At 35.9% G+C, this 20,489-nt stretch overlaps 1 protein-coding gene across 2 annotated transcripts in view; it reads right to left on the bottom strand.

Moving 5' to 3' along the window:
- Positions 1 to 1,830: 1,830 nt before the first annotated feature.
- FGD4 (FYVE, RhoGEF and PH domain containing 4) overlaps positions 1,831 to 20,489 on the bottom strand; it is a 58,635-nt gene continuing 39,976 nt past the window's right edge. The window contains exons 7-18 of one of the 2 annotated variants that reach the window (XM_051627310.1): positions 19,616 to 19,772; positions 18,349 to 18,487; positions 17,329 to 17,387; positions 16,222 to 16,368; positions 14,595 to 14,767; positions 12,019 to 12,049; positions 11,753 to 11,848; positions 11,196 to 11,321; positions 9,734 to 9,874; positions 8,020 to 8,160; positions 7,660 to 7,837; positions 1,831 to 5,536 (exon numbers count right to left, since the gene is read on the bottom strand). In XM_051627310.1, coding sequence (XP_051483270.1) covers positions 5,508 to 5,536; positions 7,660 to 7,837; positions 8,020 to 8,160; positions 9,734 to 9,874; positions 11,196 to 11,321; positions 11,753 to 11,848; positions 12,019 to 12,049; positions 14,595 to 14,767; positions 16,222 to 16,368; positions 17,329 to 17,387; positions 18,349 to 18,487; positions 19,616 to 19,772 — 1,417 coding nt within the window. In that variant the 3' untranslated portion in view covers positions 1,831 to 5,507. Of the gene's footprint in view, positions 7,838 to 8,019; positions 8,161 to 9,733; positions 9,875 to 11,195; positions 11,322 to 11,752; positions 11,849 to 12,018; positions 12,050 to 14,594; positions 14,768 to 16,221; positions 16,369 to 17,328; positions 17,388 to 18,348; positions 18,488 to 19,615; positions 19,773 to 20,489 lie in introns of both variants that reach the window. The other variant, XM_051627299.1, reaches the window with a different exon arrangement.

Genomic DNA, 20,489 nt, shown 5'->3' with positions numbered 1-20,489 from the left:
AACTACAGAGAATGTAGCTAACAACTGGGAAACTTAAGGCTTAAGATCAGGGAAGGTACTCTGAAAAATTTCCTATAAGACAAAGAAATAAAACAGTTTGTGATAGAGGGCAAGTAGCACATCCAGCTCATGACACCAGAGAATTAAGTTTTTGAGATAGAAACCAAAGCTAACAACACAGACATGGGGCAGACCTCCAGCAAATAGCTTCAGCCAGGTGTATCCCAATTTACCACATCAACAGGGTCTGATGAGGCTTAATATTGTCATAGCAGCCTAGTGCATAGGACCAAGGAGGCAGAGGGTGAGAGGCTCCAAGACAAAATGGTCAACAATCATAATGACCCCTCCATTTATTCATTAGAGACACCACAGGACCCTCCAAGAGACTTCATTAAAGCAAACAAGTTCCAAGTGCTGTATTTACCAAAGGCAGGCATGCCATTTCTCTCATGTCAGGAAGCCCATCCAATGCCAAGAACAATTCTGTGGTAACGAGGCAGTATTAGTCAGGCTCCTCCAGAGAGCCAGAGGAGACACCACCTACCACTTCCTTACCCACCCTGTACCTGATGGGCTCCTGGGCAATTTGCTACCGAGTACAAATATCAGTGCTTATTAATCCTGCTGATATAAAAAGGAATTAAGTAGGAGCTATGATTATGGATTTACGGTAGTTTTAATTTTATAATTAGGAATTTCTGGCAGTTCAAATTTTATAATTGTGTTTTTTATTAAAGCACATTTTATGTTCTTTTATTTTTGCCTCCATGTAGAGGGCATTGCATTGTGTTCACTGATGAAAACAGTGGTTTTGGAACAGAGTTAATCACCAGGGAGGGGGGGGGAGGGGAAATCAGAAAAAATTAGTGGAAAAAATTACGTAAATAGGATGAGAAGCACTACTTTCCGTGATTCATCACTACTTCAAATGTGTATACTGTATTTGCAAGGAGAAGAAAATGGAGAAACTAAACAAAATTCTTGTACACAGCTCCTTCCAGACAGGAACTCACAAGTTATACAGTAGTTTTTCCTTTCTATATTTTGGGGGAAGTCTTTTCTGTAATGTTGTGCCCACCTACAGAAATATACCAAGAATAAATCAGATACAATCAAATCAGGCTGCCTGTGGACAGATGATGGAAACTGGAGGCTACTGCAAATGGCTCTGTCTGTTAAAGGGCACTTAAGAAGAGGAGTAGCTGCAGCTTAAGTGGCACTTCCATCAACTGAATGTGTGCTTAGCTAGCAAATGAATTTAAAGAATCAAAGTTGTGTATGTTTAGAATCTGATCCAGCTACTGAGCTGATCATTTTTGCTTTGCAGCATCACTTTCATTCAGTGCACAAGAGAGTATGCTGAGCAGCTGCTCCATGTTTTGTTTCATCCTTTTGTTCAGATCACTGCTTGAGTAATAGTAAGAAAGCCATGGTGCTGCACTGGACTCTTTCCTCTCTTTCTGCATGTTTTCATGGGGGTGACAATTCAGAAGTCTATAAAATACTCTCTTCATGTCCTGGTCACAAAAGAACATTTATTATTCCCATTGTAGAGATATGGATCTAAACTGTGTAGGATTGCATCTATTCTCTTCCCAGCCTAAGATGTCACAGTGTTATCTACAGCCTTTACATATTCATTATGTATCTTCTACTAATTTAGCAGTACTTCTGAGTATCCAGCACTTCAGCAAACTAGATACCAGTGTTCCAAAGCCTGTAGGTCCTTGGAGTCTCACATACAATTGGAAATGCAGTTTAAAGATTTCATCAGCAAAGTGAACAGTAGGTGGACTAAAACAACAAAAAAAAGTCAACCAGCAATACTTATTTAATGATGCTTTTATTTTACAGGATACAAATTTCTCATCTTTTTAAGTACTCAACAGGAATTAAAGTGCTTAATTTTTACAATTCTCCACCCACCTTATGACCCAATATACATATATTACAGAAACTATATACAATATCTGCAAAATGTTTACATTCATATATTTCTTGACCATAAAATGACCACTTACATTTGCACAACTTACAACAGCATTTGTATTTCACCTTTTTAATATTCATCACTTTACTGCAAAATTTACACCTCTTCCAAATATTAGTATTTTTTTAAAAGTGTTTTCTCAAACCAGAAATGTTTCCATGATGAAAGGGAATTTATATGAACAGCCTATAATTCTGATATCAAACATTTAGCTCCCACTAAAATTAATGTATTAATCCACCTTGAGGGCTGCAGAAAAGACCGTGCTAATAAAAAAAAACCCCAGTACTTCTATTGCAAACTGTTTCTTATATGCAACAAATGTGGCTTCTTTCTTCAAAATACTAGGACAGATACATGCAAAAATGCTTTGACACAGTTCCCCTCTTTTCTGAACGTTTTCACTATCAATAGTTAATGAATCTACAAGGATGACCTACAAACTGAAGCAGGCTGGTGTTAATGCAGTGCCTGAAAACATGTTTTATTCAAAGAAATCTGCTTGAAGATTTTAGTAGAGAAAATCCACATTCTACATTCACTTGTGCTAGGAAGAGGAAGGGTGAAAGCAAAATGCCGTGGTTGAGTCTGGGAAGAAATTTAATAATGAGGAATTAAAGGAAGCAGATTGAATGCCTTACTGAATTCAGTGTGGCTTTTTGGATTTTTTAAAATAAATGAGGCTTAAATAGGAAACCTGCCACAGAAGTAGATCTACTTCTGTCATTTTTTTCTTCTGAAACTGAACCAAACACAGTTAATATACATTATATTTTGAATGCAGCACAGTGTATTTTTGATTGTACAATACTGCTTGAAAACAGGTCATCTGAATAATAGTCTCAAATATATAAATACACGTATATACACATATACACACATACATATGCAGATGTGTGCATATATACACACACATATACAATCACTAAGTTAATGTTTTGTTCTAGTAAAGGAAAAGGATTTAGAAAACAATCTGACTAGCAGATTAAAACTCCTATCCAAGGAACATACGTCACTACAGTCCAAAGAGTCAGCACCAGCTAGGTCAATTCCTCATACCAACAGGGCCACAGACTGGAGAAAAAAATATAACTCCATGTATTTCATTTCACATTTCAAGTAAGTACACCACAAACTAAGAATTATGCCCATTTCACCAATGGATTTATCTTAAGGACAGTGAATTCTGCCACAAAAATATTTCTCCTCTCCAATAATTTATTTTTGGATATTAATTTCCAGCTGTTTACATTCACCCCTACATCAGTTATCTCCAGTTGAAACCTACCTGAAGTTCAAGTGAACACTGTGCTTCCAGATAAGACATAGTAAGTCAGCAGCTCTCAAACTGGTGAAATCCTGATTTTTCACCAATGTCTTTGTATAATGTAAGGCAGATTCTACATGAGTTGAAATCACTGAAGGCATAATAGCTTCAGCAGGTCTACACTAGTTTACACCAGATCTCTATATAGATTTATGGAGAAGGCTCCTTTTTTATTGCTTAGAATTATTTATACATGGAATGTTTCTTTCCTGAAAGCCTTTCCTTCACTATAAGGGGCCATTGCCCTCTGTTCATTTTATTTAATCTTGTCTTGAAATGAAAAACTGACCTATTTTTCTACCAGCTACGTGGTGATGTGGGTTTATAAAAGACCAAAACAACCAACAACAACAAAACTCAAAGAACCTGTCAAGTGTTTCCACATCTTTCCCACTTATTTTTACATATATATATATATTACTATTTTTTTGACTGCACTTGGAACTCTTTAGAGCATGCTTCTATAACCTCATCTAAAATTTCCTCAGGTGGTAGTGTATTTATTCTACATTTAATCAGTGCCTTGGCTTCATCCATAATTCAAAAATAAGAACAAAAATCCTCTTTTCTAAGAAAAGGATTTAGAATATTTGAGGCTATTTATAAAGCACTTTGAGATGTTTTTGCATAAAAGGGTTCCACTATATATTAACTGCATTTGAAGTGGTTTAATATTGTACTCAAAATAGAAAAGAACATTTTGTATTCTCAATATTTTGCACATAAAAATTAAATACATTTTGTAATTAACAAAACTACTCCATGTAAAGGGATTTGAAAATACTAGATGCTATAGATTTTACAGCAGCTCTTCAACCAAGCAGGAATACCTGCTACGAAAAAACAATTTTTAAAGGATCTGAAAAAATGGTGCAGACATGCAGATGTCATGACACAACTATTTTTCCATGACAGAAGAAAAATACTACATCATTTTGAAAAATACATTAATATGTTCCAAATGTAATAATGAGAAAATTATGCCATTGTTCTGGTTGAACACAGGTAAAAATGCACAAAATAACTTGATCTGCTTTAAATTGCACAGAAGACTGGTCAGTTTTGAAGTGAGAAACAAGCACAAGAGTTGCAAAGCTTAAATAATTCAGCAGAGCCATTCACATACATTCATGTATTATGAATGAATGCTCAGTTATAGTTTATTCCTTACACAAACAGCTTTGTGCTAATATATTTAATGCCTTAAAAAAAAATGAACAGCTCAAATGGGAACAGCGTATACCTTGTCGGAATGATGGTTTTAATTTGACTGCTTTGTTCATGGCACTTAAGCCACAGCAGTTACAATTTTGCATTTGTTCCTCTGTGGCCATAATTTACAATTTAAAGTTAAAGAAAAAATTTTGGATGCTGTAAGGGAGGCTTGTCTGTGGAGAATGGAATAAAACAGCATGGTTAAACCTAGAAGCAACTTCTCCAGCTTCTGATCTCCTTTAATATTGGTGGTACATGCTTTTCCTACAAAATACACACAGATCCATACATTTGAGTGCCAAGACATTCTGACTCAGAACAATTCTAACAGAGCAACTGATTATGACAACCTGAAATAGGCTTAATTAGGGTAAATAAAATAAAATGCTATATAAACTTAAATGGCTGACAGCAAACATGAGGCTAACATCCAAATAAATAGCTTCCAATGCTAACTTCAAATTGTTTATGCCCAAATGCAGGATTTCATCTGGGAGAGACTGAAATCATTCAAACAGCTTCAGATACTCAATACCACTATAACAATAACAGGGCTCAGAAATTGCTGCTTCTAGTAATTTCTCCAGTCACTCAGCTGGAATAGGTCTTCTGCTTGGCTCAGAGTTAAGTTTGCAGAAGCTTGGAAAACTGAATGCACTACACGATTACAGTTATACCATTACATTACTTTCAGAATAGTCTGTCTTATCTGGGGGGTCCTTTAAGGCAACTTTTCCCCTTACATTCAACAACCTGAACATGGGGAAAAATGTTTTTAGGATGTGCTAAGATGACCCACAATTGCACTTCTAACTCTTTTAGAAGATACCCACTTTCAGGAGATGACCATGAAAGGAAGTTGGCCATGGAGAATTCTTTTTGCTTACCTGAATTGCTCCCCCATCCCTCACCAAGGCGTACACAAGGCAACACGCACTAGTTAGGGAAAGCCAGGAGAAGACTTGATGGTACTCACCAATGTGAATCAGAATGTGCTAAAGCTGCCCATAAATAAAGATAAATACAACTGACACTTAAAATCTCTCAGGGAATTGCAGAAGAGCTTGTGCATCAGATAAAAGTAATACTAAAGTTAATCTGGACACATGGAGCACCCAAGGAAGGTTCAGAACTGATATGTATGAAGTCAGTTGTAGAGTTAGTACTCTACAGTGCCATGTCCTGATAATTACTAACACTAGTGTAAAGCTTTAAGTATAAAGGCCATGGTAGAGTTTGGAATTGTGCAGGCAAGAGCAAAATCCAGCCCACTAAGATGTATGACATTCTTCTTACTGAAGAATGATAGATAGTGAGTACTCGTGTGCTTGACACTAAAAGCAGAGGTTACTTTAACAATACCTTGTTAAGTCCTAAATGAGATTGTTTCTTTTCCCGCATAGTGTCGCAGAAAGAGTAAAGTGGGAATGGTAGTTCAGTGGATACTTTGTCTGGAAATCCTATTATAAAAAGGAGCCCTTTAAATCTGCCCTTTTGTTACTAACAAAACTGGACTTGAACCTGAGCTCTTCAGCTTGACATGATTTAAAATACAGAATGCAGTTATATTGAGAAGTAAGACTCCTCAATGTTCTTATGAAAAGTTGATTGCAGAAGTTAAATATTTTCCTTCCTTTGAGTGGTGAGAAAAGGAAATATAGCAATGATTTAAATTATCTACTTCATAGTCAGCCGCTACCTCTGAATTTGTCATATTTCATCCAAGGAAGTTACAGTAAAAATTTTAAGGAGGTCACGTGCCTCTATGTATAAAAACACTAAACAGGAACAGAAGTTCACAAGGGACTTAATATTGTAACACCAGCAATGCAGAATGCAAATAAAGTCAGTTAATGCAACTTGAGATTTGGGGGTTTATACTTCATACTGAGTTCATATAAAGCTGGCTCCACTTTGACAATTATCCTTGAAGACTGTGGCATAAATAAATCTTCTGCAAAAATTAGATCTAAGTTCAAAATGTCCTTTGTTCTAATAACCTTAATAGCAAAAATACAAGTTCCCAGAAAGGTTACTAGAATCTGTTGCTTTTCTCAAACCACATACTGCATTTTCGCAACAAACTACTGCACTAACAGTGACAGGACATTGAAGAAAAGGGACTACTCTTTCAAGCACAACTGGGATGTATTTGTCCATTGCATACCACTCAAATTGCTGCTATTTTTAATGCTTAAAAATATCATTGCCAGTTATTAAAACAAATCACTGAACAGTAATTTTAAATTTAGGAGTGTGTTTAATTTCAAATAGAAAACATGCTTTTTAAATAAATTATTCACTGATAGGAACCCAGTATCACGAAATCAAAGCAAAAATCAAATCTTGAACATTTTCAATACTGTACATATATTATATATTGTTTTCTCATATTTTAGGTATTCATTTCTAGATTGAAAATCATTAGACTGTTTCCTTGATAAATTTAAACTTTAAAAGCCAATATACCTCTGAAAACAATTTGCAGTGCTTTGATTAAAAAGAGACAAGTGAATACAACATATGTACAGAGCCATAGAATTCAATCTATAAACTACATACATTAAACCAAACTGTCCCTGCATATTTAGCTACAGATCTATTTTGGCAATGTGGAGGTATATCTTTTATCCTGTTGCAAGTCCTAACATGTAAGTAGGAAGCTTCAATATTTGCATTCTTACTGAAAGTCGCAAACATTAACTGAAGAGCAACTGGATTTTGAAAAAAAAAAAAAAATTGCATCACGACAAAAAAGTAGTACAGTAAAGTTAGTAAGTATGTTTATAGCATTCACATTTTTTAAAAAGTCTCTGAAATGGACCTGTACATTGCTTTCATTGGCAGAACATAAATATAAGAAAAAGATCCCTAAAAAGACCAGAATTTTTCCCAAACATAAAGTGCTAAGATGTGTATGGTAGTAGGAAGTTTCTTTTTCTTTTTTATTTATTTTTTTTTTTTACTGAGCAAGGACAGGTTAACACAAAAGTTAACCACAAATTCAATTGAAACCTTTTTAAAATGCCCTGTGTTCTTGAGCTTCATCATTCAGATGTTTTAGAAGATTCAGGTTGCTCTTCTAAATTCACTGGCACTTCATTTTGACATTCTGGTGTCTCACCTTTGACAGCTAAATGGATAACTTTTAGCCATTTCTGTTTTAGTTCCTCATTGTCTGCAGCAAAGCTGTGCACAGACTTAGACTGGGTCAGTTTGAAGCTATGTGGGAGGTCAGCACTTCTTGGAGTGTCATCTACTGTATAGCCCAGAAGTGGAATTGTAGCCAGAGCTTTAACGTCCTAGGAAAAAGGAGAAGTTTCTGATTAAGAACAGCCAACTAATCTGCTGGCTACCTCTCTTTTACTATACAAGTTGGTAAAAACACTTGGGTTTTTCCTCCATTCCCAAGCTGTTTGCCTTCTCTTCTTCAGACATCAGTAACAATATTTACCAAAATCTTTTCCATTTTCTCTGCACATACCTGTGGAGCACCATACATGTACAGCACAAGAGCTTCCTGTTTAGGTATAACACACCACGCTTTCTGCCAGGGCTTTGATTTTTCCGTGTACTGAAGAAAGCTACATATGACACTATTTCCAGAGACTTCTGCAGATTCAATCTAGGAGGTAGTAAAAAGCATAAAAAGGAAAGGAAACTTTCCTTAAATAAAGACTAAAATAACACAGAACAGAAATGCAGGAATACATTACCATTCATATAAAATCTTGCAGAGCATCTACAAAAGAGCTTGAGCAAACACCCAACTAAGATCATGAAGGACTGAATTTATGGAGACAATATGTGTGATACAAACATACAAGCACAACATGTGCAATGTGTTCCTTCTTTTTAAATCTCACTTTGCCACTACAGCTGGTCTTTACTTGTATCTTAGTATCTACAACGATGTCTGATTTTTAAAATAACATCATGTTAGGCATTCAAGAGCTACTAACTATCCAGTATGACAACTAATCTGTTTTGGCAGCCAAAATATTATGGCAGGATCAGATGCAAACACATTTCTAAGAATAACAAAAAAATGCAAGCACCAATCCTAGAGAAAAGATTAGATGGGTTGCTTGAAATCTGAAGACAGAGTGACATGCTATTTGGGTTAAACAGTGATCCTGAGAAGAGCAGAAAGAACACAAAATAATTATGTGTTAAAATTTCCTTGCATCAATTTTTTTTCCTCTCCTAGTAGTGATGCTGTCTGGATGCTGCAATATGGTAGCCAACCATGGACATTTCTAAGAGATTCTATAGCACTTTCAGCTACCTTGCAAAAGCCACCGTGCCAAGAAACAGCAGTCTCTTGACTATAAGGCAAGCTAGTGAATCCTGTGCACCTCACTCCCTCTCATTTAAGAAAATGTAGTGACGTGTAGTCAAGCTAACATGGATTATGAACTGTAAATGGAATATTTTTTTTAATCTTATTTTTTCCTTTTTTTTCTGTTGGTATTCAGCTCAAGGGTTAATCCTTCTCTACTACATCCCGAGATAAATATATGTCTTGAAAAAGTTAGGATGATAGTCTCCTACTTTATTTCAGGCATTTAAAAAGGGCTTATAAAGGGGATTTAAGAAACGTAAATTTAATTGCAATTGTAAGATTCCTATTTCTCCCCCTGCTCATTAGATAAACATGGGTATTTATTGTGTGATTGAGACCTTGAATTTTTAGATATCAAAAGCTGAGAGCAACTTGATGAATTTAAAGTATAGTTTTATACACTGATCAAAACAGTATCTTACTACTCAGACTCTGAATACCAAATTTTTCCCTTGTTTTCCTACATCCCAAGTTCTTTCAATTTGGGTATATGTTTTCAAGAATCATTGCAGTAGCAGTGGGTTTTGTTGCTACAACAGCTGAAGTGCAGAAGAAGGAAACTGATGATTTATCAGGAAAAGTAATGTTTTGTCACATTAGCTGATGTAACTGCAAAAAAGCAAACAAGCTCTAAGGTTCGTAGTTCCTAATTTAAAACAAATTGAACAAAACCAAGTAATATTGTTAAAGATGAATGGTGAAAACCAAAATCCATTGGCTAGAATAGATTCAGTCCATGCACCTTTTATTTCTCAAAGAGAAAACAGTCCCATAACAATGCTACCGTGTTTCATTCACCGATGAGCCAAAACACTTTGAAACTGTGCACATATGGTATTTTGAAAATACATACCTCCAAGATGCCTTTCCTCTTCTTTTCTTCACTGTCTGTACAACCTGTTATAACATGATAGCAGTCCTTACAGACTTTGTTCAATTTATTGCCATCATATTCGAGATGTGCCTTGTAGTCAGAACATTTCCAGCAAACCACCTTAGAAACAAAAAAGATAATGTACATATAAAATGTGAGTATTTCTAACACTTTATAAAAACAATTTAATCTAAAAGACTGTTTTATCTAATCAGTAATATATAGTTTAATTATGCATAACATGAAACACAATGGCTGTATGACATGCCAACAATAACTTTAATGAAAAGAATGATTTTCCAAATTTGTGCCACTGCTTTTTAACTATAAGTTCCTTTTATTGCTCATCTGGTAGGACCTTTTTATTTTGTATAAAAATCACAATAAGCTTTCAATTGTATCTGTAGGTTAAAGTCAGGAATAGAATCAGATTATAGCACAAGCCATGCTGTAGGAAAAAAACTGCAGTTTTTAAATTAAAGTACAAGGAGATGTGACAAAACTACAATAGAGAATATATAGTAGAGTAGTTAGGAGTCTAAACAAAAGCTGGAGGAAGGTGGGATGGAAAGGAAGGGTGTGATTTTAAGATCAATAGAGGAGTTTTAAGACAGAACTATCAGGGGGAAAGCCCAAATGACAACTGGTAACTCAGAGCTTCTGTAAAACGTCTCTAGTGACCTCCAAAGCACAAAAGCCATGCTGTGAATGCAATAAGCCTTCAATGCCAGGTAAAAACGTTAGAAAGAAATCATACAAGATAACCTGTAAAACAAAATTTAAACCTGGGCTTGCACTACCACCTACTGGAGAAAGGCAGAGCTGCTGGACGGCAAGAAAAAGCATTAAATGTTTGCTCATCTTTTATTACTTTCTGAAAACTCTCAAGTCACACCATTGTCTCATAATCACTTTAAAGTGCCATAAGTTACTGTAGTGCCTATACATGGAAAGCAGAGATAATACTGTCTCATCTTCCTAACCTTCTCTCCTTCCCTGATGCTTCCCACATATTTACACAGTTACACACTGAACTCAGCTGGAAACTGCTCCTAGTTAACCCAATGGAAAGGTTTTAACTGCAGGGCTTCATGGTCTTGCAAAGAGCAGAGAGAAGGTAGCAGAATGGGAAGAGGAGGCAGCCCGTGCTGCCCAGGATAATGTTGGCTTGTGCCAGTTTCACGTGGTCTTGACACTTGAGATAAGTGGAGGCCACTCAGGAGTAACAGCAGAGTATGTCCAGGGGCTTGGGACATTTTACACAAAAGCACATCTTGCACCGCTCCAAATTACTTCCAAATTTACCATGCCAACTAAAGCTGACAGAGGACCCTTTGTGGTAGGGTATGCATAAACAAGCAGCCACGAAAAGTCTTTTAGGTGCTTAGACCCATTCCCCAGGCCTGCTCACCAGCTACACCAGTAAGGGGTTTGCACTTACATGCCCACATGCTCTGCAGTGGTGCCTTCTCCTTGTCAGTGCATTAAAGGGCTCCTTGCATTTCATGCACATGGTTACTTCGTTGTCTCTTATCCACCTCGGTGCTCTCTTCCCAAGCTCAGCATTCTGAAGGGCAGCAGGGAGATGGGAGAATAAAAAAAGCCAGTATAAAAAGTTTCACAGTACTTTAAATAGAGAAAATAATTATTCTCTTCCTCTAGAAAGGAAATGGCAAAACACAGCTCAAGATGCATTTTGAGATCTATACAAGAAATAACAAAGAATCCAGTCAAAAAGCATCATGCATCACTGAAAGGGTACTCTGTTAGGCATTTCAAGAAAAAAAGAGACTTGTTTATAAGAGCTGTCATTATGAAGAAAAACAATTACCAACAAGATGACTACTTTGTAATCCCTCTGCTCTAAGAATGATGAGCTTTGTGATCCTTTTGCTGTAAGAACCATGACCTTGAAAACCAAGTTTCTTGCAAACTTTTTCCAGTTATTGAAGAAAAGGTAGGTACTAAGAAGGTTACAAAGGAGTAACAGCAACTTACAGAAACTTCAACAGGCGTGTCTTCATATTCTTTAGCAATAGCATTTCTGAAAGTTTCATTCCTCTGCTGAAAAGCTTCTATAGTATTCTGAAGTGCCTAAGGAAACAATGGAGAAATTCCTCAAATATATTACATTTGAAATGGACTCTGCATTCTGACAACTTATTGATTAGCAGAGGGAAGCTTCACCCAGAAAACAGTAATACTACTTTTTTAATACTTTAGTGAAGAAATGTTTAGAAAATAAAGAATGTAAATTAATTTACCTTTATCCATTCTTCTTTATCTTGTTCAGAACTGAAATAAATATTTGATACATTAGTACAAAACAAGTCAAGGAAACATTATCTCACTATCAACAACTTCTTGAAAAAGCCAAGCTTCTGAAGTGATTGTTTAAACAATACTAATTGTTAACTGTGCCATTTATATATATATAAAAAAATCTAATAATGCAAATACCATTACTACTTTTACATTTTTCTTTTAACTTGAATTTACTGCTTAGTGATGCAAACTTGTGAAGCCTGAAGTATGCTTTTGTTTTCCGTTTTGTGTTATGTTTTTGTTTGGTTTTGTTTTTTGAGAACAGGATGGAGAGGAAAAGAGGATAATGCAAAGTTTAGGTCTTTTATTCCTCCTCTCATTTCATGCACTACTAAGTTCACATACTAACACACATTTCTTCTGTGTATCTCTTAAATCTTCCTCACCAACAAAAGTAATTTTCTAAATGCTTTTGTTATTGCTGCTGTTTAAATTTGTCTACAGTAACAAGAAGAGTATCCAATTAAACAAAAGGAAAAATATCTTTTAATATTATAAACCAACAGCAGAAGTTTTTCTTTAATGCATTAGGGCAGATACAGATGACTTAGCAGTAAGCAGAGATGAGATATACAGACAAGACAGAGATGAGAAGAAGCACATTCAACTCAGATCTTGTATGAAAGCCTTGTCCTTGCAATATACCAGCAGGACTTTGACATTCAAATCTTTGTAAAAGCATCTTATATCACAACTAATAGTATTACTAAAAACTACTGACTAGTGCTAATAATGAAAACAGTTTGTCTGCAAACTCTAAGTCAGAACGATGAGAAGTAACATCACAAGCTCTTTGAAAGTGGCCTCCTCCATGGGTAATGATGTGGAAAAAAACCCTGTAGTCACACAGTATCAGCCATGCAAAAATTCATTTTTCTATGGATTTCCATGAAGCATGTGGAAGAGAGCTTTTATAACATCTCAATAAAAATGGCTCCTCACATTTTTTTCAGTATTAGTACACCTTTTAAGCAAGTATGATCCTCAACAAGTGTTTCCCCTTCCCACCTACCATCTGAATACAAGGCAGAGGAAACCTGTCTAAACAGCCAAAAGAATTCTCCCTACCTGCTTATATTAAAAAATGAAAGCTGAGCTATTAAATGTTGCACCAGGTCAGCAACCTCCCAAAGAAATAATCTACCAGCTGTTTAAAACCAAATGTACTCAAATAGTATTGTGAAAAAAACATAGAAGACTACTAGTAAATAAAACCCCAAGGGTAGCATAACATTAGAACACTGTTAATACAAGCTTATGAATTAAGGACTTTAAGGTATAGGGTACATACAGTACTCATACATCAATCAAGAGTATTCTAATATAATTGAATATGATCTTGCGTGGTACTTATTCCATCACAATTTTGTACAGACAACACATTCTAAAGAAGTTCATAACACAGAACACAAAAGCATGTTCTTCTTACACCTAAAAGTAAACTAATGTAATAAACTTTCAATTATTGGTAATACAGGGAAGTTAACAAAATAAGCTTACTTTGTTGTATCATTTTTCTTCCAATTACAACATACTTCTCAAACAGTACAGCAGGATGCCATCTGTCATTGAAATGGCTATATGGCATCACAACTTGCAAAATACTGAGCAAGACATCACACAGGAATTTGTAGTAGATGTGATTGATAATTAAAAACATGCCCCAGAATTCTTGCACCTTAGTGGAAAGGTTTTTCCTGTCATTTTTCAAAGTAGATATTTCATTTCAAATTCAATGGTAGTGTAGGTAAATTTCTATATGCTGTTATAGAACAGGTCCCAAAGGAGAGGTGGAGCACCCTACTTTACTTTAAGTGGGGCAGCCTAGACAGGGGAGGGTTAGTCTAGAGTATGGAAAACGCAGCAACAGGAAGGTAAAGCAACAAGAGGACTAAGAAGGAAAGCAGAAAATCACCAGTCAGAAGAGTGCAAATGCAGGAGAAGGATGCTAGAACTAAAAGGAGTACACGCCTTTCAGGGTGAGGTTGCTACCTGGGACTGGAAGAAAATAAGTAGACTGACAGCAGGTCTGAGGAATGGAGGAAAGCAGGTGCCCATCTAGCACTGTAGAAAACGATGTTCTGTGGATGTAAACTCACCAAGCTGGGGAATTTTGTTGGGTGGACATGCCGTAAGGTGAACAGACCCATTTGTGCCAAGGTGGCTCAGGTACCAGCGGCACTATTTAGAGTTTAAAACACTCAGTGTCCCAAAACACCGCTGTCAAACTGATTGCCTTTGTACCAGTCAGGTATGTGGGCTTTCAATTTTCCACACAGCCCATTCACAGCTTTCTTAGGTGCTTCTGCAAAGCAAGGCAACTCAGTATATATTGTAGACACATCCCCTGTTTCAAGAGATTCTTGTATTGATAATTTATGGCTTTGGCAGCCTAGACTATTTTCAAAACACTCAAATTAAGATGAAGCCCATTGCATTCTACTCCAAATCTATAAGTCCACTCTTTCTGTGTATACTTAATCCACCAAAAATCAGACAAAAAGACTTCGCTTACCTGGCCTGCAACTCCAGTGTTCTCTCTTTTCCAGACACTTGAAAAGTGTGCGGATATTCTTCGTTATGAGTTTCTATAATCTTCATGCCATCTATGCCAACTCTGGTTCGAACTGAGAACTTTGATCCTACCAAGCTGAATTTGGGGACGCAGTAGAGCAACATATTGTTAAACTGGGCGAAAAAAACAAACAAACAACAAAAAGCACATGGCTTTGTGTTAAGAAAACCACAGATAGAGAGATCTGAGATGATATTGCAAAGCTGGACTAAGTTCTTTCCTGCTTAGTTGATATACGAGAAGACCAAAGCTCTCGTGAAAGACAACTTCTTTTTCTTATTTGTTTAGAAATCAGATTAAGGGACAGCTACAGTGGATCTAAGAATAACTGCTCTGTGTGGGCAGCAGTCTTCATAGCATTTATTACCAACTATACTCAGACTTGATATTCCATACCATTGTAAACCTTCCACTAGAAAAAACTCCACATTCTTCTGCCTCAATTCTGAGAAAACTAAATGGCAGAATAGGAACTCTTTTCCTCAGTGTACACATTTATATTTACCCTGTATGAAAAACACTGGTTTTGTAGAAATTGTAACTAATATCATTTGAGGACATTATTTGTCTTTTCTCCAAGACAGAAGAATATTTCTGTCTTACAGCTTTTATTCACTGAAACTCTCAATATCACAAGGAATAAAATAATGCAAAAGCAGGACAAAGATATATTCCTTTATTAAAAACTTGAACTTTAAATAATTTTTCAATGTCTAAAGCCCCTACTTAGAAGCACCATTACTAGATCTGTAGTGTTCAATTTTCTCACTTTTTTCCTCTCACAATTAATTATTAAAAAGAGAAACTCACTTCAGTTAAATCATATTTCACAGAAATGCTGTCTAGCCTATTCTCTAGTCTGTATCAAGATACAGAACACTTGAACTTTACACCTCTCATATGAGGCGCACATAATTTTAATCAGCTGTCTAGCCCCATTTCAATTCTTTCTGTTCAGTGATTTCTCCTTTTGTTTGAAGCACAGATAAGCAGGAATTGTTTTTCAACAACCTGTTACTGGTCTCTATTAATCAGAAGACATGCAATGTCAGAGGCTCATACGAAAAAATGAATGAGCAATCTCTAAAGCATGGGAAGCAATGAACTACATCAAACCTCTTCCAAGGGAGTCATAAGGGAGCACGACTGTAGTTTGACAGTTCCAAGGCAGGACACAGGCATCTGACAGGAGGATGACCTGCCTTGATAACAAGCTCCCACAGGGCCATGAGAGTTACTGGACCACAACATACACAATCCATCAGGACTAAGCTTCATGAGAATGTCCAAGTTCTTATGTTCTAGGACCTGCATTTAAAATCAGCGACCTCTTACATAAAGTGAGTTACTGGACACTGTTTCCATTTATTTAAACCCACGTATTCTGTTCTAACTGGCATTTGCAAGCCTTTCTGTCAGCAGTGTAAGGTTTTCTCATGCTCTGATATCACTAGTGGAAAGGCATTGAGATCATCTAGAGAGAATTTCCTTCTCTCTCTCTTTGGTAGTGCTTTTAAGTTTAGAAAGGTGTACAGCCACTCCTGCAAACACAGGCCACCATACTTACTAGGAAAAGATACCGTTCTTGAGCAGATGTATTGCGAGCAGCGAGTTTAAGGATCTGTCCTTCTTTTATCAGTTCATTTGAAGGGTTCACAATGTCTTCCTCTTCTCCCAGCATCTCATATATTTCTAACAATTTCTTTAGATTCTCCTTTACAATGAAAATACAGTTATAAAAAATTAGTTAAAAACACAGATCTTTAAGCATGTTTAAGTAAAAGGATGAGAGTTTGTCTAAGTTTGGAGAGTGTTAGCTTTTATATATATATATATATATATGTATTTATATTGAGAGTAGGTATGGTCACCCATACAGACTGATTAAGTTAGTTTATATAGTAACAAATACTCTTCAAAATATTATTCTCCGTGGTAATTTTAACAATGCAGTTATACATAATAATTAACATAAATATGTATAATTAATAATTATACATACTTAATAATAATTAATCCATAATTAATGGATCAAAACTGGAAGAGGGGAGATGTAGGTTAGGCATTAGGAGGAAGCTATTTAGTGTGAGGGTGGTGAGACACTGGAGCAGGTTGCCCAGAGAAGTTGTGGAAGCCCCATCCCTGGAAGTGTTTCAGGACAGGTTGGATGGGCAACCTGACCTAGCGGAAGGTATCCCTGCCCAAGCAGGGAGGTTTGGAACTAGATGATCTCTAAGGTTCCTTTCAACTCAAACCATTCTATGTATCTATGATAGACTCTACATTATTTCATGTCCAAAATACCTCACATACTTAATGAAGTACCTATCCTGCCAGCCCCCTAGGGTAGAGGAACAGTAACTACTCTTTACAAACACATTATCTTCCCACTGTCAGAACCAGATGAAACAAGGTTAAGAGTCTGGCACAGTGTCAGCTATTTGAGCCAGGAGATATCCAGTCTGTGCCATTTTCCACTTGAGAGAATTAGGTGCAATGCCAGATTTTGTGTATCATTCCCATGAGCTATTTAAATACATTAAGAAGAAGCCATCACTTGGACACAGGAAACCCATTTTGGCCATTTTAGGGCAGATTTGCAATTCATACTCCTAGGTTCACAAAATACTCAAACATTATTCAAAAAGTGAACAGGAAAACCAGAACAATTTACCATTTTTCTTATTGCACTATTTGAGTGACTTGCTGCGGTGGATATAATTTCCAGGGATTCTAGAGAGAATAAAAATAAAGTAAAATCAAAGAGCTGCATTTCTACATATTAATATATTACATAGGAAAAAAAAAAAAGTTTACTCTACAAAACTGTATTTTTTTTATATAAACTACAAGCTACAATATATTTCTTAAATTATGAGTAAAAAGTAACAAAGGTAAAGTGGAAAGCATAAGAAAGTCAGCTAACAAAAATAAATAATAATCTGGAAGGATCATGAGAGCATTATTGCTGATTACTTTACAGCTTCAGCACTTAATCACATTTTCTGTGACATGAACAGTCATGATTCTCTCTCTTCTTTTCTCAAAGTAGTCCAAAATGTCAAACTATGTTTTTTAGCTGAAACAGCTCATACTACAAATATTTACAGTAATGATAGTAACAATGAAATATTTTAAAAAAATAAATTATCTGAACAATCCATGGAACTGGATTTACACAAGAACACTTGAACTGTTCTTGTGTAAATACAGAGGGGAATAAATTTCAAAATGGGCTGGTGTGGGTTTTTTTTTTTCCTACAGGAGCTTAAAAATACCATGATGTGTCTAACTCCACTTTTTTACAAATAAAAGACATATATTCCAAGTGTGCATAAAGCAAATCAAAATGCCAACACAAACAAACAAACAAAAAAACCCACAAAGAAAACACGCCGCAACCCCTGATCATCCACAAAGCAAACAAATAAAAACCCATGTGCTATTCCAAAACTAAAGCAAAAGTTATGTGCTCCAGGAGAATACTAAAGGCTTTACAGTTTTTATATTAACTTCATACACTATTCAAACAGATACTTTTTTCAAAGAATCCTACAATTCCACTGAAGAAAGTGTCATTCTTTTCAGAGGGGCTTTGCTTGTTCTATTTATTTTTCCTGAAAATATCTTTCATTTACAGTATCTTCTTACTAACATCTTACTACAGCTCTTTTAATGGCTAGAAGATATTTACTTTCAGCATCTTTCCAGTCTAGAGAATCCTGAGGCAATTTCCTTAGGTAGTCCTTTAGAAGCATCTCGTAGCGTGGAATGCGTTGCACAGGTTCTAGCATGTGATGTTGCAATGTCAAATTTCCACATACTTTTTCCTTCTAAAAAATTGTAAACATATTTCAATGTAGTAGGCAAAAATGTTATTAGGAAATAGTAAAATAAAAGTTATGATTGAGCAAACATAAATAATGTATTTTGAAATATACATGATAGACCTTCTGAAAGAAAGCTGGACTACTTTATGGAACCAAATAATTGGAAATTCTTTCCTAAAAATGATTGTAAAAAGAGTTTTCTAACCATCCAGTTGAATTCACAAATGCCCTAGAAAAAGAAAAACAAACTACCTTCCAGACTCCAGTATACTTTATCTTAGTTTTGCAGTAACTCAGAAAAAAATAATTAGAACTGAATTCGTAAGAACAACTGTTAAAATTGTTTTCTAATAAGTGGTCATGAACTGTGTAGCCCATTTATCTGAGAAGGGAATGTTTCAGGTTTCAGTCATAATGTAACTCTGCTCAGAAGAGTTCTAAGATGCCTGTGCACTGGCATAATCTTAGATGTAATTTTAAAAATTCATTAAAATACACACAGTTGTCTTCCTTGGATTAGAATCAGAAGACCCTACCGAGCAGTACCATTTAAGCAGAAATACCTTATCCTTCTTCTAGCTGCTCAGTCTGCAGTAGAAAGACACCCACCTGCTACTTCAGAGAGAAACCTACAGGGAGCACTAGAGGGTATTAAAAGCACCTTTGAAAAGAACGGTGAATTGCTTAACTGTTAAGCTTTCTTTACCCTTTGTGGCTCAGGATTTAGGATCACTTACTTCCAAAGTGCAGTGCTCTGTGTAACAGCACTGGTGTGAGCCAACAGAGTACTTACGGATTCAGTGCAAGGATCTGCAGTTGCACTGAGAAACAGTGTTTACTTTTGGTATCTATGACAAAATGTAGTATTTTTCTGTACTTATTACATTTCAGCCTTTTTATTTGGTCCTCTATGTTGCGCTGGAAAGGATGGATTTATGTGGGTACTTGTGAACATGTGAAGGGAGAGGGAGGTTAAACAGAATTGTGTGTGAATCAGACAAAATCAACAACCCTTCATTCTAAGGGATTTGGTATTTAATTTTCTCTTTAATCCTTTTTTTCCACCTGCAAAGCTACATATGTCTATATATGCTTATAGTACTTTGAGATCTACATTACTCCCCCCATTACCTGAATGTCTTGAATAATGAATTTGAATTGAGGTGACCGTTCGGTCCACGTTTTCACCAATTCCATTGCGTTATCAAAATTCTTCACATACTCTCCATACATCTTGAGGAAAGGAGCTAACTTTTGCAGAATATCTCCAATTCTGGGGGTGGTGGTCCTGCAAAGTAAGAGGGTGGAATCTCAGGGCAAACAGGAAAGAAGAAAAGTCACACAAGGCTATAAAACAGAGTCAAGTGTTTCAGAGAATCCTTCTGTTTGGGCTCACCTCACACAGTTTCAACATAACCATTAAAACTGGCCTGAGTTCATATGGAAAGATTGTATCCTCTTTGATCATGTATAAGCATTTTAGTTTATGTAGAGCTCTACAGAAAGAAAAGCTGTCTACAATTAAAAACTTGAAAGGCTTTATTTACAAAACATGGCCTATTTTATTTGCAATTCCTTAAAACTGTATTATCTATCTTCTTTTGACCATACTTTATGCCCTAAATATCTAACCTGTGGTTTTATTTGAGGATTAAATCCATACTGCAAAGCTTCCCTTCTCTGCCTTAAATAAATACATGCATTTACAACTTCTTAAAATCATTATTTATCTAAGAAAACATATGAAGTGCAGAGAATCCCTTGGATTCCAGTCTTTTGTGAGAATTTGCCCACATCTTTCACAATTACTGATAGTATCTTCAAATAAAACAGAATAGTAAAGAAACTGATGGAGAGTCAGAGAGTCAGCTACACCCTGGATGCACACAGAGAAAAGAGAATGGCACATGTGCATCTCCAAGAAATACACTACGAAACACATTTCACATCTCATAGAATCAATCCTAGAATCATAGAATATCAGGTTGAAAGGGATCTCAAGGAT

This window comes from Apus apus, chromosome 1 (assembly GCF_020740795.1).
Source record: "Apus apus isolate bApuApu2 chromosome 1, bApuApu2.pri.cur, whole genome shotgun sequence".
Lineage (NCBI taxonomy): Eukaryota > Metazoa > Chordata > Aves > Apodiformes > Apodidae > Apus > Apus apus.
The sequence above is the reverse complement of the archived record's forward strand: the minus strand, read 5'-3'. Positions and strand labels throughout refer to the sequence as shown.